Below are 24,788 nucleotides of genomic sequence, written 5' to 3'. Positions count from 1 at the left end.
CAGAAAACATGTTTTGCTGAACAGGTTTGTGGTTGTAAATACATGACACTTTTTCTCTTTCAGAAGGGCTGTGCTTTTTGGTGAGCGAGATGCTGGCTGGCATCAGATGAGGGAAGTTACTGGTGCTGACACTGTAAAGAAAACAGGCTGCCATGGTTCAAGTATCAATGTCTTGAAAGCAGGAAATGGAAGACAAGACTTGTGCAACACCAAAGGAGCCCATGGTTGGTGAAAGCACTGGAGAAGGATGGCAGCTGGGTGAAAATAGAGGACAAATTATTTATTTTGACTTAAACTTTCAGAAGAGAATTAACAATAGGTGAATGCATAACTCTGAAGGTCTTTACACAGATTTCTGAGCATGCTGCTTCTCCAACAGAGCTCAGAGCCAGGACTGAGCAACACTTTCCTGCAATTACAGCTCCCATTGCCAGCACAAACGAGTGACACAAATTGTGAAAGTCTGGTGACCAGCAGATACATGCAGTGAACACAGTACTGCAGCTAAACACGTCAAGCCTCCTAAAAGCTTAACAGTGACACAGATGACCAAGCCAAACATTTATTAAGGCCATTTAAAAATTAATGAGTTACATCCTTACCCTCTTCTGGCTGGTGGAGTAGTAACACAAGAACCTAATAAATGAACCAGAAAACAACAACAAAAAACTCCCACTAGACCAAGATTTCCAAAGCAGAAAACTGACAAGAACCATACAGACATCTCACATGACTGACTTCAATCCTTTGACAGTCCATTTATTCCTTTTTCCAGTGCCAAAAAATATACACACAAGTACAGCTTACTCAGCAGCAAATCTCCCAGGTGCATTGAATGAGCAGATGCCTGCAGGTTTGCTCTCCTTGGCATGACACACATGATAAATTACGTTTAAATTTAGAATTGGCAAGTACAAATCCTATGGCTCGGTTTCAAACCAAACAACTTGGCACCAAGTTTAAAAATACATACAGCATATCTGTGAAGTAATACTGTATGCACTGAACAACTTGAAGACATCTGTACCATTTAGGATTATAAATTGAGCAGCCTAGGTGTTACCACTGTATCAGCTTACTTAAAATGGAAGTCAGAGTACCCTGCAAGTGAAACTGTGGACAGCAGCAAATTTTTAAAATATGTAAGAAACTTTTAAGGTGAAAGCAGTTTATTTGCATTTTTATGACTGTTTAAGTGTGAAGGTGTTACTTCATATAGGAATGTAAAAATCACATGTGGTTTAAAATGGGTAGAAGATGAGGAAGAAGAAAAGAAAAAGCGTAGCAAACCTCAAAAGCTGGCTCACAAGGATCAACTACTATCTCTGGAGTATTTTGCCTAGTCTTCCACTGTCACCCATGAAGGATCCCCCCAGGAATGGGTTTTAAGAGTAAATACACGTGTGTGTGTACACACACTGAATCCTGGGCTAAGCACCCCTTCCTTCTTGCTCTGATTAACAAGGAAAAAAACCCTCAACCCACATGCATTTTTTATGCTCTATTTATTCTAAAAGGTAGAAGGTTCATCAGAATGATTTGATGGAGCTCTCATCATGAGCAAATGTTTCACAAGCTCTAGTGCTATGAAGCTTCAGTTACATCACATACCAATAGATTAAGCTACTTATGGTCAGTTATATTTTATCTATATATTTTAAATGGCAATTGTGTGAGTAACAAGCATTCCATTGCTGCTGGCTAGATAAATGCACTTGATGCTGTAAGATGTTACACATTCTGCAAACCTTGTGGGACAGATATAGAAATAGGTTGTTTTGGAGGAGGCATAGATAAATCAAACGCAGTAAAAAGAGCATAACTACTTCTAGCTCTCTGCTGACTTCTGTAGAATACTTGGAGTTACACAAATGCCCTTCTAAAAAGATGCAGTCAGAAAGCAGCAATTTGGCAGAACCTCAGTGGGTAACTGCCCAGGAGCACCAGGCAGCAGCGGGCTCAGACGCTGACACCTGGCGGCTGTTTGGCCAGGGCTGACTCACAAAAAAGGACAAATATTCATAACAAATCACTCACAGGGCATTTGTAACTTGCTTGCTAGACTCTTAGAGAAAAATCACTAATTTGCTCCAATTTTCCCTTGTCTTGCTTTTTAAGTGCCATGCACAACTGAAATTCTAGCAAGTGGAAGAACGAAGGCAGTCTCTGTATGCAGCATGTACACTTGCCCTTGCAGGCTTTGTTAACATAATGCTTGTATCAAACTCTAAATATTAGAGTTTAAGAGAATATTGTAAGCTTTTATACCCTGGAAACTAAAAAATAAAAGACTCTGCTGTCATGCAACACTTCAACAATCCAAACAGATATAATTTATATAACTTAATGCACTATTTTCTCCAAAATTCTTGCATCTACTCAGCTTAAATACAGAAAATATATTGATCATAGCTGTACATACTCTCTAGCAACTCTTCATTTTAACAAACTTTTACAGTGACTATGACAAACTCATTTTGATGAGGTAGCATTTGCAAGAGCCCTGTGCGAAGACACGCTGAATAATTTCTGGTAAAACTTTTGTGCTTAGACATCAGAAGACACTGATGAGAAACAGAAGAGTGACACCACTGTGCACTTCATAATCAGTGGCTGGCAAAAGGGGATAAACAAGTGACTGAACAAATTCAGATTTCGTGAAAACTGGTCCAATTTCACCAGCCTTGAGATCATGGAAACGGCATTAATTTGATTTTTATTCCCCTTAAATATAATTGAATGCACAACACATTCACAGGCATGAAACTTGTAATCATTAATATAAAGACTCCTTACTCCTAATTATTTCTCCACCATGGAAGCCAAGTAGTTGTCTTTGGGCTTACATCTATTTTCTGTGAGAAGTGCCAGGAAATGAATTTACAACTATGTTACTTTTAGCTAGAATGTATGATATGTTTCAAGCTACAAATAAAATCCATATTCCACCAGTTCATTATTAAAAATAAATAAAACACATAATTGGAGACTAACTGAATTATGATAACTAAACACGAATTATAAAAGCATCTTTGGTTGTTTAATGTCTGCTTAAAACGGTTACTAAAAAAAGCTGGAGTTGCAACACAGCATAGAGCAGCAGCCTGTCCTCAGCAATGCTATTGTTACATGTCCAAGCACTTCAAGAATCAAAATGAGGAAGTCAAATCCATTGGGAGAGAGACAAGGTTGGATGTAATCACTCTATACACCTAGGATGTGAAAATACAAATTTAACATTTTGGCAATAAATTAAAAACAAAAAAAGCATACGTTCATTTGTTTGGGATTTTTTTACAACTCTGTATTAAGACAGATCCACAGAACTAACTTTTATAAAAATACAACATACTGCATAAGTTTTATTTATGGATTTAATTTATATACCACAAATACTGCTTTTAATATAAGTACAATATAATACATTTTTATTTATGTAACTGCTGGTGTCCACTTTGGATTATGAACTGCATGGCATGCTGTGCTGTCAAAACTTTAATAAAATGGCCTCTAGTTAAACTTCTCCAAAGTATAAAATCATGCAAAATCTACATCCTATATGATACAACCAATACAATAATTGAAGCCAATAGCCTACAAACAGCTTGGATCTTCTGAGTTTGTTCTTGAAGTGTCCACATGTCCATCATCATTTTCTTTAGGCAGAAAGGAGGAATTGCAGTTTTGTCTGCAGAATGTCATCATGACCACTGAAACCAGCACCAATGTGCAGTTAATCAGCTAACAAATCTTCATTACCCACTGCAGTTCATTTAGTCCAGATCAACAAATCTGGGGTTAGGAAGTTTTATGTTTTCCTCCTGTGACTACTGGTCGTGCATATTCCACAAAATCATCTATTAGAACAGGCCACGCTCCTACAGAGAAATCAAGCAATTGAGAAATCAGCCAACCACTAACAGCAGTAAACTGGTGTAGTCTACCAATACAAAGGATTAGAAGCTCATCTTTACATTTCTGGCCTTGTCTAGCTTTAACAGGCAAAACATGATAAAATACTTGAAAAAAAAACCACCTAACTAATAAATTCCACATGTGAATGTCTTCTTTCAGCAACAGCTCTTAAGACAACCAAATATTAAAAACACAGAACTCCACACTAAAGCTATAAACTTTAGCTGATAGCAAAACCACAGCATTCTTATTATAGCCATTCATATCTTAGCACTTATTTCTGCACACATTCCAAAACAGAATTAGTAACAGAGTAAACTGCATTTAGGGTAGCAAAAATTTTGTATAAAGCATTGTTTCACTCAGAGGTCTGCAGCAGAACACATTCAAATAATGTGCTCTGTCATGGTGTGACTGTATCTTTACCCTGTTTTCAAATTACAGCAAACCAGTTAACCTTCTTATCACTACTATTTTGGCAATAAGTATGACACTGTATTGGCAACTGAAACTTTAAGGGTAAACATATTAGGACACGAGGCAACAACATGTTCTCTTGTTCATTTATAGCAGTATTTTAATTCTGCTGTACCAAGTTTTGAAGATATTCAGGTACTGCTTACCTTCTTCATCATAGTTGGACATATCATCTGCAATCATATTTCCAAAATCTAACAAAAGATTCCAAGTATCTTTTGGAATTGATCTTTTATGATGTTCCTGTACAGAGGAATAACAGTACTGTTCAGTCCAAACTACTTTCAAATTCCATAGCAGTATTTTACATTGACACGTACAGAAATACACCTACTTCAAACATTTCTTCACCTTCTTTATCTTAAAAAAGCAGTAACAAAAAGAAATCCATCTGAAAGACTTCCTGCTTGCTTTTTTCTTAGGTTTAAATCTTTAAATTGAAGTATTTCTTGTCAACTAAGCGTTCAGGTTAAATATTTCTTCTAAAGTAACACACTTTAATACCAGGTCTTAACTTGCAGATTTTTCTTCAGTTGCATCTGTAGAGCTGAATTTGGATGCAGTGTACTGAGGCAGTTAAAACATTAAATGTTTCCAGAAGCCCTCTTGATGAAACTGTACATTATTCAGTGATTCCAATAAATAAAATGCCAAAAAATTTAGAAAAAAAACTACAGAAAATATTTCAGAAAGTGTACACCTTCACTATTAAGCACTGGGGGACAAAAATGCAGAAAGACTTTTTATTTCTCTAAACTACAGATAAAAAGATAAAATGAAGAAAATCAAGATAAATTATATATTATGTAACTTCATTTTTTGTAGTTATATGGACATGTAAATGTAGAAACACAGATGAGTGAATCGGGTCTTTTACAAGAATATTTTTGAATTTCTAAGTTTAATTTATGCATCTCTACTTCACTGCCCACAGAACTGCACGAGTAATAAGGAAACTGTCAAGATCAATTCACTACTATTAGCTAAAAAATTAATCAATGTAACTACTCAGGCAAAAAATTGTGTTGAAAATGGAAAGTCTCTTAATGCTGAATGCTGGTATGACTGACTTAAAAAGACTGAGTTTACACATTAGTACTACAAAAGGCAGAGCATGGTAAAATACATGGTTGACAATAATCACAGCTGTGACATTTTATCACTGAGAATCAGCAGCACCAGTTCCATCTACAATCATGGCTTCCTTCCATGCAGGAACTTTCCTAAGTAGGAGGATACAGGATTAAGCAAGCAGAACACTCTATCACTTTGCTGCATCTTTTTGCATTCTTCTAAATTAGAAAGCCATAAGAGAAGATTTAATGTGGCTTGATTTGAGAGTATTTTATATCAGTTTTCTAAAAGGAAAAGTTTTGAAGGAAGTATGGAGATATCCCATCATTTTTTTTTATTGGAAACACACAAGCTTCCAATAAAAAGGAAGCCAACAAAAGCCAGACTACTGTGGAATAAGATAGGCAGTAAGGAATAAAGTATATACTTACCAACAAAAATTTATTCCAGAGATCTAAAAATTTAAACCTTCCTGACAAGACTAAATTCCAGTATGCAATTGCCATTTCTAGATCTGCAAGAGATAAAACAACATGTAAATATTGCAGTACATTTTAAGCAATAAACCCCTTCTGGTTAAACTATTAATGCTACATCTAGTGTATTATAATACAAATAAATAACATTCTTTCAAAATCACTAAAAAAACTATAAGGAATTGTTTTCTACTCTCCCTGACCCAAAAGGTAGAAGACAAGCAGTAACACCATAGATTTTGTATTGAACATCAAAGTCAATAAAACTAAAATATTTTTGTCACCATCCACCCATGCCAGATTAAAGCTACTTTCCATCTTCAGAAACAACACTTAATGATAAATCTCTCTGCAAATCAAAAAAGAAAAAATATACACACACATGCACAAACATAGCAAATATTGATAGAAACAAACATTTGAATCCACAGATGTCAACTCACCTTAATTTATCACATTTTGTACTTACTTGACTTTTAACAGAATTTAAGGATATGAGGGGATGAAAAAAGTAATTTATCTGTGGTATTACCCCTTAGAGCAATGATTCTGGCATCATTCAATAGACAAACACCTACACCCAATACTGAAAATACAAATCCAAGAAATCAGCCTTATTCTGCATCATGACCAGTGATCTGAGAGCAGGGTTCAAGGAAGATGCAGCACCGCCACATATTCTAGCAGAAAGGCAGAAGCAACATTAGATGCAGCTTAAGGCTAGACAGGATGTTTCCTTGAAGGCCTGTTTTCATCCTCAGCAGCTCACAATACCTAATGGCTTTGGTGCTTGCACTAAGTACATGATAAGTACTGGGCAACCATAAAACAAGGCACAGCCTTTCTTAAACCACAGAAATATTTCAGCTTTTGCTTTTAGTATAAATGAAGCTTAAGAGAAAGTACTGTGATAGCACATAAAACAGAAGCTCAACCTGCACCTACAAGAAGGAAGAATGGTTTTTGGAATTGTACATATCACACTACAAGCAAAAGGACACTGTCACCTGAAATCAAGCTTCATGTCTGAAAGAGATGCTCCAGATTTTAACACAGCCATGACCCTAGAGTCCCTGTTTCAGACAGGGCTGGGGCCTGGATGAAGAGATGTAGAGAAAAGCAATATGCCTCTTCCTATCTACACAGGGACAGTGCTGCCAGTGTTTGTCAGTGCTCTTCAGTACAGAACTTGAATTATGCTCTAATAAACTTCCCTCAGCTCTTCCTGTCTATGCCACCAGACTCATTTTTCACAAAAAAAATGTGAGGAAGACAGTAATTAATAGCATTACTTGCTGCTTAGATATGCAGATGAATTATTCTTATCTGTTATCCCAAATTAAAAGCAAAAAGAATGAAAAAGGAGAAACCTAATAGTTTCTAAAGTTTACTGTGAAGTAACTGGCTTTCATCCCACTCACTCAGGCTTCTTTATGAAGACTCAACCTCTGCAAGCAAACCTTGCAAATCTATCATGTGACAACTTAAGCAAAATGCACTTTGAAGAAATAAGACCTTAATAGTTGAGAAGTTTATACTTCTGATGGAAATACTCCTTGGAAAAAGGAAGAAAGTACAGGTAGGGAAAGAAAGGTGATTAAAGGTACCACAAAAGAAGAGGTAAAAGGGAAAGAAGAGAGAACACCTCCTTGGTTTTTGTCAAAGTGAGTATTATGTTAAGGTGATTATTGTAAAATTGTGTTTAATACAATGCATGTGAAATGTTGTCTTAAGCTGACACTCAAGGGACACTGCATACACACGTCTGCCAATGAATTCTCCTGCACAAAGATGCAGAAGTTATTTGCTATAACACATAAAAAATGCATATCCCACTGAGGATAGTGGATCAAACAGATCCACACTGGAGCTGCTCTTCCCAGTAGGCACATGGAGGAAAGTTCTCATTTCAGTAAAATTTGCTAAAGGGGGGCAAAAAAAGTCCATCTTTGTCATCTGGTTCACTGTAATCCCACAAAGCCATCAACTAACACAAGTGTTATTTGAACACAAGGACTAGATGGGACTATCACTTTCAGTAGTGGTGCCAGTTTATGCAGCCTAATAGTACATGAGCAAATTAGGTCTTCAGGTTTGCCACAATCTCAGGGGATATGCCTACACTTCTGTTTGAAAACAATCCCCTACCTAGGTTGAAAAATCTGGCATCGAAGGACAAAAAAAAAGAGGATTTTTCTGCTTTAAAGGGAAGACCTAGTTAGAGAGTTCAAAGTCTACATTAGCATGCTGACAGTAGTATCAATAAACAGCACTGCTGTGGATCTGCTACAATTAGTGCTGCACTGATAGATACTGAAAAAACAGAAAAGCCCTTATGCCATTAGGGTTCTGCATCCCCGCAGGAAGATGCTTTTGCAAGGCAAAAATTCCTCAGGCAGTCTTAGGAATACCTCTTTCAATGCTGTATAGATAAAAAGGCATCACTACAATAAGAACTGAACTACAACTATAAAATATGCTGGGTTTTTTTATACCAAAACATATACTACCCACATTACAGACCAATAATATAAGTTTTATAAACAGAAGATGACAGATGCATGGATCTCTAAAAACACCTAGACAATTTAAAAGACTTCATTGCTAACATCCATGTTCATATCCAAAGCATAAAATAGCTAAATTGTTAAAGAACATCACAAAAATACATCATATACTGTACATTATATAGTTTGAGTTTTCCTTTCAACCCAAAAATATTTTCAGTGTCAATATCTAGTGAGAGCTGGATGCAATGCAGACCCTTAATCAGCTTTTCTCATTCAGAAATAGCATTTTGCATGCAGTATGATCTATCCTCAAACATTAAAACCTCATTCTAAACTGGTTTTTTAAAAAACCTTAGCCTCCTCTACAGTAGTAACAAACAGCACAATTAATGCAGAAGGAGAAATACAGCGTGTGTCTACTTTTAAGATTTGACCAAATCTTACTAAGAAAAAAAAATGTATTAGATTGCTGCATGACAAAAATAAGAACCAAATCAAGTTCGTCACTCTATGATTTTGCACCAGGGCAATGAAGTCATTGCACGCTAGAAATTAACAAAAAGAGAAATCAAGAGATAGCAAGGAATTGGCTGGAGAGCAGGATTTCTGAGGAACATGAAACGCAGCTGATTTACACCTGCTGTGCCAAAACCGCCCTCTGGGACTGCAGCACTCACTTGTCATCCTCTGCCAAAGAGAGCCTTCTAGCTCTCAAGTCTGCCCTACCAACAAGACCTGTTTGTGCACTCCTGTTTGAAATGGACAGAATATTACCACTAATTCACCTGAATCACTAATATAACTTTTCAACACTGTGTTGAAACTGATGCACAGTAAGAACAACGGAAGCTGGTGTCAGTCTGTCTCAACAACAGGGCTATTATACCTGCCTGACCAATAAGCATCAAGTGAATACTTGCAAGATTCAGTGAGTTAATAAATTCCTTGTTTCTTCATTTCTGAATGATTTTAAGAGTCTTCTTTGGCAGCCAAATTGCTAACAACATAGACACAAGAATTAGTTTCTTCTTTCCTAATCAGCAAAATGACAAGAATATACCACAAGGATTAAACCTAAAAACACTTAATTGAATTGCTAAAAGCTTAGAGCAAAATAGGCTGTAGTTGTAACTGGAGCTCCCACACAGAAGATAAGCAGAAGGGAAAAGAACAAGTTAAGGGAGGTGATACAAATACAGATCATGGCTAAACTCGGGATCTAGCTGAGCTGGATCCACTCATACCTGCAGACATCAGCAAAGAGCTCCCCAGTGCCCTCTGTTAGGGCACAGATAATGCAGTGTCAGGCTCAAGTGCCTGTGGTGGACAGGAGGAATGGTGAAGCACAGCACATGGATTTCAGAGGAGCACTGCAGGAACCCAGCAGGGTCTGGCTGTGCTCATTGGCTCTGCCTCAGCATCTGCCACGCTGAAGCAGCCTGATTGCATGCAGAACCTTTCATGTCTGTTTATCACCTTAAGCACAAAAACAGACCAACTGCTTTGGAATGCAAGTTAGACGTAGGAGATAATTGTCAGAACAGCAGTACGAGTGCAGCCTAATGAACCTGATTGTAGCCACTTCCAAAATCCTTTCACCTCTGCAGATCTCTCCATGTACCATTCAGATAAACAACAACAGATGACAAAGTTGACTGGGTATGCATTTCCCAAACAAGGCCCAAACATGAGTAAAAGAATCAATGAGGTATCAGAACTGGCAGTTATGCCACTTTTACTGATCAAAGCACCTCTTCTATACTAAGTTTCCCTTAAAGTGCTGGCATTTTCAACATGGAAAATGTGAACAAAAATAAAGCAAGAACCATACCCACAAACCAAGGTCACTGGAACACCTAAAATACAGCATTTACAGACCTCTTACAAAATAAATACAAAATTCATTTATAGACCTCACTCAACTTCTTCCATGCAGTCACTCCTACAAATTGCCTATCAATCTAATTCTTCATTGAAAGGGGAGGACATGATCTTGATAACTAGCTTGGGGGGAGGACAGGAGTAAAAAAAGAAAACAAAATAGAAAGAAAAAATATCCTTCCCTAATGTCTAAAGATCTCTTCAAAGAACCTTGAGATACTGCTATGATAAAAGCCAAGCTGATGTTGCTTCAATTAAAAAGAGTACATTATACTCATCTGCTTATAGGAGAGGAAACCTCCTTGAAGTCCACATACCGGATTCAAAGATAGTCATTCTTCTGGTCTTGAGGTAATATTTGATTCAAGTCTGAATGCCCTCCTCATCTTTCATCTCTTGCTTGATCCCAGGAAACTGGCAGAGAGAAGGAAGCACAACCTTTTGAGCCAGCAAGCAGACGAAGGGATCACAAAGAAGTGATGAAGGACCCAGTCGACTTTTTGTTGTCATGTTGGAAGGTGAAGACCGTGAAAGAATGCATTAAGCTCCTCCCTGGGGCTGAAACAAACTCTAACAAACTCCTGAGCACGCCTTTTTGGGGCTCAAAGGGAGACCCAGTAAGAGAATCAAAGCAAGTATCAGGTTCAAAAAAAACAAACAACCAAAAAAAAAAAAGAGATACAGCTAAGTCCTTGTTTTCAAAGTGCCCTTAGAAATGTGAACTGCTCTGTAGACAACATGACAACAGACCTAAAATCCTATCCTTTAATACACTTACCAACAAGAGTTAGGATACAAAATTTCACTTAGACTGCAGTAGAAAAGCTGAACCCTTAGGAGCAGAATGCAAGATAAACCTCTCCGAATCTGCCCTATGCAAAAATTTAAGATTTATTGCACTATATAAAGTAGTAAGAACATGAGAAAGCAGATTAAAGACAGAATCACAGTTATCCATAATAATTATTTTTAAAGTCTCCTGGCAAACCAGATAATTTGATAAACTGCACCTTCAGAATATAAAGACAAAATGCAAATCAAGTTTAATATCTAAATATTATGCACTCCAGGTCCAACATGCAGCCATTGAGATGGCACTGCTGTGCTGAACCTTGGCTGTTTTTTTTCCTTAAATCTGTCCACCACTTAGAGAGCCACAGTTTAACAGTTATAAGCATATATTGTCTTCTTGGATAATGATCAAATCTATTCAGACATATTTGAAAGACATTAGACAGTTGGGTGCTTAGTAACATTAATCAGAACATAATTTTCTGCTTCAAGATCATCATGGCAGGTCCTGTGCACTGAGCTTCTGCCTCCTGCATCTCACTGCTTACACAAGGTATCACCCTGGGACACTGCCACTACTGCCACTTCTTTAAACAGGCTGGGGCATTCCACCTGGTAACACTGAGCTAACAAAAGTAAATGCAAACATTCGAGTTGGATGAGACCACAGCAGCAGAAATCCTGCAGATACAAGGAGAAATAAAAATTCCCTACTGTCGCCACACGAACTGTGGAAAAGAGACTCCTATAAAAGGCAGTCCTATTTCTAGGAATGAGTATCGGTGTACTGAGTTCTGTGTCTATTTTAGGGCATGACAGAACAGATGTAACTTAGTTTATTGGAGAGGATTTCTTCCCATCTAATTGCCTAATGGCAGAATTTCTTGCATTGGTTTTGAGGGGAAGTGGAGAAGAAGAAATTAAAAAGCAAGAGAAGATAGGCTAGTCCAAAAATAGATAAAACAAAGAACTACACACACACTCCAACTCTCCAAGACCACTTTCCTGGAGCAAAATCCCCTCTGAATTATGAAGACAGCTGTGTCAGGTATCATCAGAATTCTTCTATCACTAAAAAAATTTCTAAGAAGGGCTTCTGTGCCTTCCCACGCACCATCTTACAAATGGCAGCTGGTGTGGAAAAAGATACTGTGCCCTGCTGATAATAACTCCAGGACGTCTGGGACACTGAGATTTTTTTCCAAGCTATGCTCCAAGCAAAAAAGATCCAATGAAAACTGATAGTTATTTCAGAAAAAAAACTTTCAGAAATTCTGTCTTCAAGCATTGCTGCCCAAAGTGAAGCCAGATACGGTGAAATTCACCTCAGTATGCTGAAGCAATCTTAAACTGCTTCCTACCATGTTTGAAACTTCATAGTGGTCAAAGAAGTTCTGGAAGAACCTCAGGCATTCCCTGCCAAACTGGGAGAAAGTAACTCATCCAAGCAAGTCAGTCCTGCATCTAACGCTGCCCAATGATACAACAAAGAAAACTTCTGTTAAATTTACAACTTAGACAAAACCTGAAAAAAGTCTAACAAGACAGAAGAGAGGATCAGGATTCAAAATTATTTGGACAAACTGGAAAATCATGTGGAAGTAAGAAAGAAAGATTTCATTGAAGAGAAGTGCGAAGTCATAGTGCTAATGGGAGTAATCAACTGCAGAAATATCAAACCAGAAAGATCAGACTCAGCTGGGTACATTGCAGTGCTGCAGAAACCCAACAGTAAAACAGACTGCAAACTGCAGACAGAATCAAACTTAAGCAAACTCAAAAGGATGCAAAACAAGAAGCAAAATACTTAAGACACATGGACGGTTATCTGGCTTGTTTGGGTACTACATGACAAGAGAAAATTAGGTCAATTTGACTACAAAGGAAATAAGAGTTGGAAGACAAAATTCCAGTATCAGAGAGCTAGGAGATAAAATTTATCAGGGTAGTTGGTTTTACTCAGTCCAGAGACTAAGTGAAGACATATACATCATCACCAACTATGTAAGAAGTTACTACTCACTCTAAAAAAATGTATTTTGCATATTTACTTTGGCTGGTTAAAGTATTAAACTGGAAAATTCAGAAACAGAGATTTAACTGACATGCTAAAAAAAAGAATAAATCTAACAATGGTTTAAGCAAACATAGACAAAGATGTATGAAACCTGCCATCAAAAATTTAAGATTATATTTTGTGAAGGCAATGGCTCTCAAACTTGTTCAGCCAGAAGACAAGTACAAATCAAACCTCAAATCTTATTAATACCTATTGAAACTGAAAAGGCAATTTAGCATATAGTGCAGCATACCACAGAGGCACTTGGTTAGAAAAGCACGTGCAAGAATTGGTTTTGGTAGATGTTGACCCTGTCTAACATAAGGGAATACACTATACAAGTATTTCTCTACCTTTTAGATTTGAAGACCACCTGGCATAGTAAAAAGGAACCCATAAATCACTATTTCCTGGTGTTTTTCAGAGGAGAAGGGACAATAAATAAAGTAATAACTGTTGCACATCACTTCTTAAAACAGCAGATACAGACTTAAAAAAGTAATCTGAAATGATGGAGCAGTGAACATGACTCATAACCAAAGCATTGCTGCTTGAACATTTTAAAGATATTTCATTCATTTCTTATGGTTTCAATATGCTAAGATAACAAACAAGAAAAAAACATAAAAATTGCTATTAAGTCAGTCTGCCTATCACAGACAAGTTTCTGGTAAGCTCTAGTCTCAAGAGTTATTTATTTAAAAAAAAAAAAAAAAAAAAAAAAAAAAAAAAAAAAAGATGCCCTAGCACTTAGCCTGAAGGACCCAACAGAAGGAGTTACATCCTCTTTTATAAAAGGTTTCTATTAACAATCTGCTAAGAATATGAATTTCTCATTTGTCACTGGCACTATGTCAAACTTGGTTAGTTTTCAAATAGGCATGCTTATAGGTCACGTGTATATCCAAGAATCAAACAATATTCTTTTAGCCTACAGATCAGTCCCCTAACCAATGAGTACAATTACCAGACTTAGTGATATAAGCTCCCAGCCTAACAAGAAAAAACAGTGAATACTTCAGACCCTAGAAAAATCACATTAAAATATTCTGCAACCGAAATTTAGGAAAGAATTCCTAGATTATTTCCACTTCATTAATTCAAACCATTCACATTTATCCTTTACTTGACATAAACTTACAGACCTCTCAAGTCTCCTCCAAGTTACAATTCACCAGAAAGACTTTAAGACAAGCAGCTTGGGCAGAAGCTAAGCAGCATCCTATACTGACTGAATGCCATCTAATGTGCATGTGGGGAAGAAGGAGATGCCGTCACTGTAAGATGACCTAGACAGAGCTAGGCACACATTTCTACCAGCTCAGATGGTAACAAATCTAATTATTCATTCTGTTTAACTATCTGGAATTAATCAAAGTAAAGGCTCCAAACTGAGTAGGACAGAAACAGACATCGTACATGGCTGATATCGATTCCCACATTCCCAAATCTGGGTTGGGCTGCCTCCCCTCCTCCTCTCTTCATACAGGCTCAGCTGAAAAGTTTTTGCAATGTAGTTCACGAGTTTCATGTTCATGAGTTTCACGTTGGAATGACCCAATTAAAACAGGAAGCTATCTGTAATACTTCTTTAGGTATCCCATAAATTCCAGCTTCAGCTGTAACTGACTTACATTTCCTGCAATTTGAAAGTACTAAGCTTTGTTGTTAAAGGCTATCTAAGGGATAGAACACTAACCAACCTCACTGAGCCACTACAAGACTTCTTCATTTTTGTGTCAGTAAGTGGCAAAAGAGCCATGAGAGAGTAACAGATGAAATGAGAATAGGAAGTGCTGATAAAAAAAAAGAAGAAAAATACAAACTGCTAAAAGTTGTCCACAGTTTAAAACAAAAAAAAAAAAAAAAAAACCCAAACTACACTGGGAAAGACAAGAGAGATTATTCAAGTAAAGAATGTGGAACAGACACACCTGGTTGAGGTCTAAATTGATATCTTGTTCTCCTAACAGTTCTTGAGAAAAACATTTATCAACTTTCCGAGTAACTTAGACACAGATTTAAAGCGGCTATGCTAAAAAAAAAAAAAGAAAAAAAACCCCAAAACCCTAAAAAAACCAACAAACCACTTCCTCTCACACACAGCACAAAGAACAGGGATGATGGTACTGCTATTCTACATACAAAACATTAATTCCTTCCTACACAGGATCTTCTGAAAGTGGACATAAGATTGAAAAGAATAAACTTCATCTTACTGGTTTTTTTCATCTATTCACAAACTAGGTATTTTTGATTTGAAGAAAAAAATGTAGTTTAAATGATGTATCAGTTTTACTCCAGCAATACAAGGCATGGATTGGGATAAAGCTCAAACTTTATGAAGAAAAATAGTTTAATGCTATATAAACAATAACTGGTTTTACTCACTAGTTTTAAACCAAGTGCATAATACCCTTTTCCTAAACTTTACATAAAAACTGAGCTAAAACTAAAGATTTTAAGGAGAAAAGTAACTTTTGCCCAATTTTCTCCCTCCTCCTGAGCTCATATGCACATCTTGTTTCAGTAGTTCTTCACACACAGAGCTCACTAGCTCAGTATTTAAAAAAGTAAAATTTGACAGGTCTTGAAGAACTGCAGGAACTTCATTTGACAAGAGGTGAGAGAATGTCAATACTGGCAGAGAACCCCATTAAATTATCTGTACCAAGGGGACATTATGAAGAGATTAAATGAAAGAAGATGGGAAAGAGAAGTCAGTGAAAGAAATCAATAATGAGTTTACTACACAATTGCCAACGAGAATACTGTAGTACTGTAAACATTTGGAAAACTTCACTGACTGCAGACATTTTCTCTTTTTTTCTACTTACCTAGACCTTTTTGTCCAGGATTTTTAGCAAAATTAAAAGTAAACTGATAAAAATCTTTGAACTTTGCTGGATCCTTTAGCTCTTGTTCCAGCCTTGGCAATAAAGCTTTTAGCTTTTCTGTGGTGTCACACCTGTTCAAAAGAGATTACATTATTTGCATATATTTAAAATATCTTCCTACTTTCCCCCCACTTTTCTTATGGTTTAGTTTAAGAGCAAAAAAAACCGCAGCGGTTAAGACAAAAGAGATCATCTTTGTGGATAGCATTCTGAAAAATAGAAATATTCTGAAAAAATATAAATGCTCATGTGCCTTTACTAAACAATTTTAAGTGGAACACTGTATACAGGCATCCATTAGGTACACAATGCAAACAGGATTCAGTGGCTTGACTTCTTTTCTATCTCTTGAATTTCTGAACAGATGCTATTCTGTTCTTAAAGAACACCCAAACCTCACTGAACTCCGTTATTCCTTCCCCTGAGACAGATGTTGTAACACAAGTGTGTGGTTTTGCTTTAATCTAGATAGACATTGATTATTCCCTGCTCTTCTGAATAAAGAGCTTCACACTTTTTTACAGTTCATCTTAACATTTCAGGACCTTCCAACTAAATGAAGCATTATTTACAGTCATTCTCTCCACATAATAGAACAATTAAGAATAAAACTGAGGAACAAAATAAGCCCTGAATGATAGCCTGAAGGCTAGCAAACTATTTAACAGCCTGGCACAGGTAAGCTAAGACAGAATCAAGTTACTGAAATTCTAAGAGAAACACATCCCTGAGTAATACCACCAAAGCATTTTCAGTGAAAACACCTGAGCTGAGAAGGCACACTTTTAAAAGGGAAAGTGTTTCTGCCACAACGAGGCGTCAAATGAATATTCAGGGTTTACAAGGACATTACCAGTATCTTGAACTGTACCTAGAAACTCAAAGTGAAGCAAATGGGTTTCAAAAGAAGCAGTATCACAACTAACACTCTGTATTTGAAAGTTCCCCATCGTTAAATATTTGTATTTATTCTAAAGATCCAAGAAAAATTTATTTAAGGATGGGTAACTATAACAACATCCATAAAACACAAATGCAGTTTTAACTGTCTTGCACGGTACAGATAAAAATAAGTACCTTTCTGGTCTCCAGCAGTCCCTGGCAGAGAAAAGAAAGAATTCTGCCAACAGTCTTCAACTGAGAAACTCAGTTTGGGAGCCTCTTCTAGGGACTTGATGTAGACAATAAATATACCTTCTCATATGTATCCTAAAGATGCCATGTGATCTAAGCCTCAGGGAATGTCTTTCCATTGGACTGCTTGCTTGTCTTCATTGCTCAAAGCCACAGACACTGTGCCTCCAAGTATGTAACAAAACCATTCCAAATTCTCACTAAGTGCTGTGGCAAGCAGGCACAGCCATATTATGCTCCTAAGAACAGCTGTTGTTCCAAGAACAGGTGGTTTAGCAAAAGCTTTTTAATCACTTTTATGAAAAAAAAAAAAATGCTGGCAACCTTTAGCATAATAGCACGAGCACTTAATTTCTGTCCATGGTTAGAAAATCACAATTGTTCTTGTAATTTCTACTCAGAGCTACCCAGTGGGACAAAATAAAGCAGTGAACTTCAGATGGTATCAGAAGTTATTTCATCACAATTTCCCAAAAAGGAAAGCTTAAAAAGAAATCAGTAACAGATGACGTCAGTAACATCAGACTGCTACAATCTCTGCTCAAAAAATGACCAACACATTTCCTAAAAGTTGGTCTGTCTTAGAAATGTATTGATTAAGGTGTCATTCTAAGATCAAATGAAATTGTTTAGCTACAAAAAAGAGGAACAAGTAATAAACTGTACTTATCCACCCATTTAATGCAATCTGTTAAAAAGAGTCATTTGGCATCTCTAAATATTAGAAATGCTGGTCCTCTTGCAAGGAAAAGTTATACACAAAATATTATTTTATGATGATATATGCTTGACTTTATTGGTAAGCATAGGCAATGTTCAAAGTTCATTAACCAGAACAGCTCCATAACCCAGAAAGGAATTTATCAGTTAAATCACAGTTGGACCAATATTTTCTACTACCAATATCCTCATTTTTAATTCAATTCTTCAGAGATATTTTGTACAAATGAAGTATCTAGTATGAAAGAAAGCATAGGTGGTAAAATGGACAAAAAGAAAGATGTGTCCACTTGTTGGTGGCAAAGTAAAAGAAAAGAATTGAAGGCTCTTTTCTGTCTTCCTATTTCTTTTCTGCTTCAACACTGCCATTTTTTACCTTTCATACACCTCCACTGACTTTCAGTTTTTAACAGCAGGAGGTCCAACTCAAACCCTTAACACAAACATGCATATGCTTACTATGAACTACATAAAAAGATATGTGACTCCATCTAACTCCCTTGCTGTACAGGTAGAAATTGTTTTGCTTCGCCCCTACTGTGGTCATTAAGGCTTTGCAGTAAAGCACCAATTCAAGGAAGACAAGACACTGCGGGCATTTTGCACCTGTTAAGCCTGGCACTAGCCTCAACAGCTTTTTAAAGCTTCACACAATTTAAGCAAAAATGTTTTGAACAGAAACACGGTTCAGGCTTTACATCATAAACTGTGCAGAAATGGATACTTACCCCAACTCTGTCATGCCATCAATAAATTCTTTTTTACTGAATTCGCACTGTGTGGCTGCCCTGAATTTCCATGCCACAACCAGAACACTGATACTGGCTGGGTCCAGGCTTAAATCATCACAGAACTGCTGAATCCCATCAATGCCAATTTTATTTTCATCTTGTGGGTCTGCAGTTCAAAGTAAAAATAGGAAAATTATAATTCGTTACAAAACATATTAACAAATAATCATCTGACAGCTCTGATGTGATGCATAATACAGGTATTCATTTTTTCATAACCTTCACATAGGTTTTCACTTGAAGTCCAGGTATTTTCAAAAGATAATCAGTAAACAGATTAAGTATTCTGTAAACTTACAGACAAATTGGTCTGCAATTTTTCCTGAACTCACCTGCTGACATCAACTCAATAATTTTGTTTTCCCTCCACAACCCCCTATAAAAGATTTGAATTAACTCAGGAGATGCTGCTTACATTTAGAAACAGTAAGGATGATAAACACATCAAAATGTACAACACATTTATATTGGTCAGTGTGTATTAAGCTTAAAATACCAAAACCAAACCAATCCAAAATCAAGTCCAACAAAAACACATGTACCACACTAGACCCCAGATTTCTTTTCCTGATAGTGACATATGGGGTATCCACTACACCTACTTAAAGACCACATTTAAACATTTTGGAGGTTTAATTAAAAGTCAGGGAAATCACCAAAACATTGTTCAAACAATGCCTTAGCATAACAGAGTCTTAAGATAATTAATTAAAATTTAGTACAAGTGAAACATAGTATTTCCCCAGTAGTACCTTTTTGAATGTTGGTAGATGCTTTATAAATCTGTAAAATTATTATTTTACAGAAAAAGCCCCCAAACAAACAACCCACTGCATGCAAACTTAGATAACTGGAGAAGAAAAAAACAATTAAAAACAAAAGAAAATAATCCCAAACCTCTAGTTCTCAAAGCTTGAGACTTTACAAACCACAAAACTGTCTTTCCCTGCTTTTGAGAGGAAGACATTTCAATATCATAAGTTGGACTATGTAAAAAAAAAGCATCTCTTGAGTAGATTTAATACAAACTTCTTAAACTGCTAACATTTTCAACCATGCTATTTTTAAGTCCTGATCCAAGAAGCTGAGTAAAAAAAAAAAAATCAAGCCTAGACAAACCCTTTTGAATTTTATTTTAATTCTTAAGCTAAGATCTCTTTTACTTTTCCAGCCAACACTACAGTGAAAGAAACTGTAAATTCCAGAGAGGAAGTTAATTTGACAAACAGACTCACATCTATTAAACCAAGAATTACACCCATGGTATTATTCAGGGAGCTTCGATCCCAAATAACAAGTAAATATATCTATTCAACTACTTCTAAGACACGTAAAACATATTTCTTGTGTATTTGGGGAGTAATTGAAGAACTGAAGGCAAATGTGCACTGTCTTGAAATCAGTGGAAAAATTCTGGTGGATTTCAACAAGGATTTCTCATCCCTATCATATTTCACATCATCCAGACAACTAGCAACAAAAATGCAATGGTTGTTTTGACAGAGTTGCTCAATAAAGAGGTAGAAAAATTAAGAAAAAACAGCACAGAAAAAGACATTTCAGATTTCAAGTATAGTGCACTATTCTAAAGGCTTTGTAGACCAAAGGAATCCCTTACTGTTCAGGGGCCAGTGACTCAGGTTTAAGCCTGATATGAATTAAGGTAAGGTGCTTAACTAAAACTTTTATAGTCTTCTGTCAAATCTTGTGAAAGTTTTTCATGTTTACACCTTCAGTTTTAAGTGCCAGAACTGCAAAGGTGTGCTGCTAACTAAAACACTGACAAACTGGCTAGACTTGCTTTCCCAAAAGTCAGATGGTGCAGTTTGCCACTGCTAGAAATATATAAATAACAAGTAACATTTATAATAATCTTCTTCCATTTTAGATTGACTTAACAGCATTTATGAATTTGAATATCTATTTTTGGCCCAGCAATCTCCAGAAGACTGACATTCAAGGAGCAAGCAAAAGATTCAGATAGATGTATATGCTATATATACACACATATATATGTAAACATACACATAGGTATATATAAACCAAAACATGGCTCTCTGAGTTTTGTCTTTGGGTTTTTGTTTTCACAAAGAAATGCTACAGCACTGCTGCCTCTTTGTCCCTACATAATTCATTACCACACAATAATGAAGTATTAAAGAATCCCTACACTTAAAATAGAACAGATTATGCAAAGAAGAACAAAAATGGTGGAAACAGTAACATAAAAAAAAAGGATGAAGTGTACACAAAGCATGCCATACATTTCAAGTAGAAAAGTACATAAAATCAGAGTTGAGTAGTGGTTAAGAGTTCATGTTTTCAAATGTGAGACATGGATTTCAACATGAGCTAGCACTGATTCCAGCCCGCACTGCTCCAACACAAACAGAGCACATTTAAGTCAGATGGCTCCTGCTCAGCAAGCACTGTCACCTGGATCACATACTTTCTTATATTTAAATGCCTTTTTTTTTCTCTTTTAACAATGATACAAAACAAAACTTGGAAACGAAACAACTCTGCCTTTAATCCACTTTCCTGTGGTTTTCCCTCCAAACCTCTCTGAAAAGGCACATCAGTTTTGCTCTAATATGCCAGCATGAAGGAATTAAATAAGGCTGTGGTTTCTAGTTTTTGAGTTTTCTTATCTGACTGCTTTGTCACACTCCTAGCTGTAACATTATGTGAAACATTTTTGATTTTAATGTATAGAAATATTACTGTCTCTGAACAGAATTAATGCCTCGAAATATTATCATAAGAACAATATGTATTATTTTGCCATGGAAAGACCATCATACACATTTAAGAGCAACTACTGGCAAGAAATCACATAAGTTGCATAATAAACTTTGCTACAATATTTGACAACTGGCACTTTTTCCTCACTGGAAATTTAATTTCCTACTTTTAAATTTCTACAGAAATCTCCACAGAAGTTGTGTACATTAAGAGCATTTAAAACCTCTCTTTACTCTCATCTTATTACTATAAACACACAGTGGGAAGCAAAAGCCAGCAAGCTTTACTTAAAACTCCTCAAAAATGGTAGAGGGAAAAGCAGAAAAAACTTCTCACACAACATAATTTAGGAAAAAACCAAAACAAAATCCACAACAACAACAACCCCAAGCTTACCAACCAAAAACTCACCAGAAAACGAAACCTTACCTTTGTATCGATTATATAATTGTTCTAATTTCTTCTTGTCTACTGAATTTTTCATGGATTCTTTGTAGTACAAGTCTGGATTCTGGAAGTAGTTGTCTGTTGCCACTTCTAGTTTCCATTCATTCTGTGTTAAGCAGTATATAGCAGTCCTTTCACCAGCCTGGGTAAATGCCATAAACTGGCGGACCTTGTCCTTCTGGGACGATTTAAGTTTGTGCTTTGGGATGCAAAAGAAGCAGGAAAGCCAATGAAGCTAATCCAGAAGTTTGTTTCAGCATTCTACTACTAATGCCTATCTTTTAAAGGTTTTAGTTTTCTTGTTGATGACAACTTTCACTTCAGAATTACAGGAAGACAAAGCCTTGTTCTTCTGCAGTTAAATAGACAGCATTTTCTTCTGAAAATTGAAATGACAGCATCTATATATACATTTTTAGCAGCACATATTCTGTCAGTAACAAACTTGTATTTCTGCTTTATTGCTCACATATGCTGACGTTTTTTCTGTTCTGTAACAGCAGTAAACACAAGTTTCGTCATATTACAATATGGTTATCTTCTGAAAGATATGCCTAGTGGTTATAAAAAAGAGAAATTAAAAGGGTGCAACTTACAGATTCTCAAATTCTGTATAAGTCCATACATGGAGAAAAAATACCCAAGAGTTTTCCTAATATTTTCTTAGCCACAATTAACAATGCAAAGTTTAATTCAGTCATCAGCTGAAAAAGGCAGAAGCATTTGTCATATAATTATGTTATAAAACACTGCCAACAGAAGACATAAGGCAAAAATAAAATAGATGAAGAGGACATACTGGAGACTGCTGAATGTTACAATGGAACTATAAGATCACTGTAAATGTGATCTAAAACTTTAATTAAACTTTGACAAATATGTTTATACTACTAACACACTAAACAACAAAAAAGCCCGTTGCAGTGTCTACAGGAATTAATATGATGTTTCTCTCAATTAAAACAACCACATGGAAACAATATCTCTAAACTTCTGGAACACCCAAGAGGTAGGAATGGGCATTTTACAGGGAGAAAATTTACTGGTAACATATTTCAATATCATTCTTTACATCAAGTTGGAAGCAGAAGGAGATAGCTTAAGTCAAACTCTTGTTTTTTATTATATTCTGTACTTTCCAATTTTGTTAAACCTTACTTAACACATGTTCTGGGCCAACAGTTAAGCTGAGAAATTGGTATAAATTCCCCACTACAGCTTAAATCGTCAGGTATAACGGAAAAGTAATGTGTCTCTTAAAAGAGAACTGAATTCTGATCCAGTGAGGAGTAAACATGGGACCATCTTTCAGATTACTTTTTATCTCTTGTACCCATATGGATGTCTTGGCTATAGATGCTCCTGAGACAAGAAACATATCATGTAAACAAGATAAGGACTTGGTCTTTCCTACAGGATTTTTCAATCTAATATAAGAAGAAACATGCCGGGTTTCTTTTTACACAAGAAATGTGTACAGTGGAAGGAAAAACGTGCAAAATACAACTACTATATACTTTGGTAAGTAAATAACTAACAATCCTTTGGCTGCAAGCTCCAGCCTGCCTCCAAATTTTCATGAAGGTCTAGATAAGGGAGTCTCTGCACCTAGATCTTCCTCAGTTACATAAACTTCTTGTGGGCAACAAACTTAGCGATAATCACTTCAAAACAGAGGGCTCTGCCAACAACGCCAAAGCAAACCCCACGTCCTCTTTCAAGCCTAGTTAACGCCAGGCATTTACGGATATTTCCTAGCGAAACGAAACACTGAATTATTTGAAGCGATAAGAAACACACAGGGCTCCCCAGCCCACCACCCTGCCACGTAGCACGGCTCCTGCCGCTCGGCCGGTGCCCCGCGGCGGGAGCGGCACCGCGCACCCTCCCGGCCCGGGGGGCCCTGGCGCTCCTGTCCCCAGCACGACCCCGCGCTGATGGCACCGAACAAGGATGCGCACCTCGCATCCAGGCACAGCTCGGTTTCTGGAGCCCTCTCCTAGCGCTAATGTACCGCACACCCCAGGGAAGCACTGAAGCTGCTGCAGCGGCACCAGGAGAGCCCTTCCTTCCCAAAACAGCCCCGGCCGACCCCGCCACCCCGACCCGGCAAGGGAATTTGTACCGCACCTTTCCCACCGCCTCCGGCTGCACCTGCCGCGTCCCGCGGCGGGGAAGGGGCCGGTGGGAGCGAGGGACTCGCAGCCCCGGTGACCTGCCCCGCCAGCCCCAATCCCAAAAAAGGGCAAGGTACGCGCTGCGCCGGCTGCCGGCGCTCGAAATACCCGCGGGGCCCGGCCCCCTCCCTTCCCCCGCCGCCCCCGGTGACCTTCCCCGCTCCCGGCCCGGCGGAGGAGGCGGCGGGAGAGCGACTCCGCACGGGGGGTGCGCGTTCCCGTGTCCCCGCGCCGCTCGTCCCCCGCGCCTGGCGCCTCCCCGGGCAGGACAACGGGACTCGCCGAGGCGGGAGGTGCGGGGGCGCTCGGCTCGCCAGCCCGGGGGGTGCCTGGGGCTTGTTCGAGGCTCCCCCTCCACGGTTTCGCCGCCTCCCCTCCCCCCCGGGCTCGCACAACCTACCATTTTATCACCGGCGCTCCCACCAACTTCACCGCCCGGCGCCGCCTCCCGCGCAGGCGCGCACCGGCCCGCCCGCGCCGCCTCCCGCCGGGGAGCGCTCGGGGCACGGGCCGCAGAGGCGGAGCGCGGGGTCGCGGTGCGCAGCCCGCAGCGCTGCCGGGGGGAGCGGCGGCGGCAGCGGCGCTGGGGCAGCTGCGGGGCCGCGGCTCCGACTACAATTCCCGGCGTGCGGCGAGAAGCCGCGGTGACGTTTCCCGCCGCGAGGCGGCGCTCGGAGCGCGGGTCCCGCCCAG

At 38.0% G+C, this 24,788-nt stretch overlaps 1 protein-coding gene across 8 annotated transcripts; it reads right to left on the bottom strand.

Annotated features, from left to right (window-relative positions):
- Positions 1-548: 548 nt before the first annotated feature.
- Positions 549-24,634, bottom strand: DCUN1D2 (defective in cullin neddylation 1 domain containing 2). Of its 8 annotated transcripts, XM_041465760.1 has the most exons (8): positions 24,049-24,174; positions 22,515-22,622; positions 21,901-22,117; positions 18,664-18,832; positions 16,022-16,152; positions 5,898-5,980; positions 4,539-4,635; positions 549-3,878 (listed from the first exon to the last, which is right to left on the bottom strand). In XM_041465760.1, exons 3-8 carry the CDS (start codon positions 22,073-22,075, stop codon positions 3,799-3,801), a joined length of 735 nt encoding a protein of 244 aa, XP_041321694.1. In that variant the 5' UTR covers positions 22,076-22,117; positions 22,515-22,622; positions 24,049-24,174; the 3' UTR covers positions 549-3,798. The 8 variants fall into 8 exon arrangements, with proteins under 8 accessions (XP_041321694.1, XP_041321688.1, XP_041321690.1 ...); XM_041465754.1 differs by lacking the exons at positions 22,515-22,622; positions 24,049-24,174 and adding an exon at positions 24,496-24,634 and having other exon boundaries at positions 21,901-22,472; XM_041465756.1 differs by lacking the exons at positions 22,515-22,622; positions 24,049-24,174 and adding an exon at positions 24,496-24,634 and having other exon boundaries at positions 21,901-22,297.
- Positions 24,635-24,788: the final 154 nt, after the last annotated feature.

The sequence above is a fragment of the Pyrgilauda ruficollis genome, unplaced genomic scaffold, assembly GCF_017590135.1.
Source record: "Pyrgilauda ruficollis isolate IOZ18807 unplaced genomic scaffold, ASM1759013v1 scaffold190, whole genome shotgun sequence".
NCBI classification, from domain to species: Eukaryota; Metazoa; Chordata; class Aves; order Passeriformes; family Passeridae; genus Pyrgilauda; species Pyrgilauda ruficollis.
Note: the sequence above shows the minus strand (reverse complement) of the source record. Positions and strands in the feature narration are given on the sequence as shown.

Excerpts from the sequence above, each read along its gene's own strand:
- DCUN1D2 (XM_041465753.1), bottom strand. Across the intron at positions 5,981-16,021 it reads TCCTGGACAAAAAGGTCTAG|ATCTAGAAATGGCAATTGCA; the intron begins GTAAGTAGAAAA and ends TATCTCTTGCAG. Across the intron at positions 3,879-4,538 it reads GTCCAACTATGATGAAGAAG|GAGCGTGGCCTGTTCTAATA; the intron begins GTAAGCAGTACC and ends ATTTCTCTGTAG.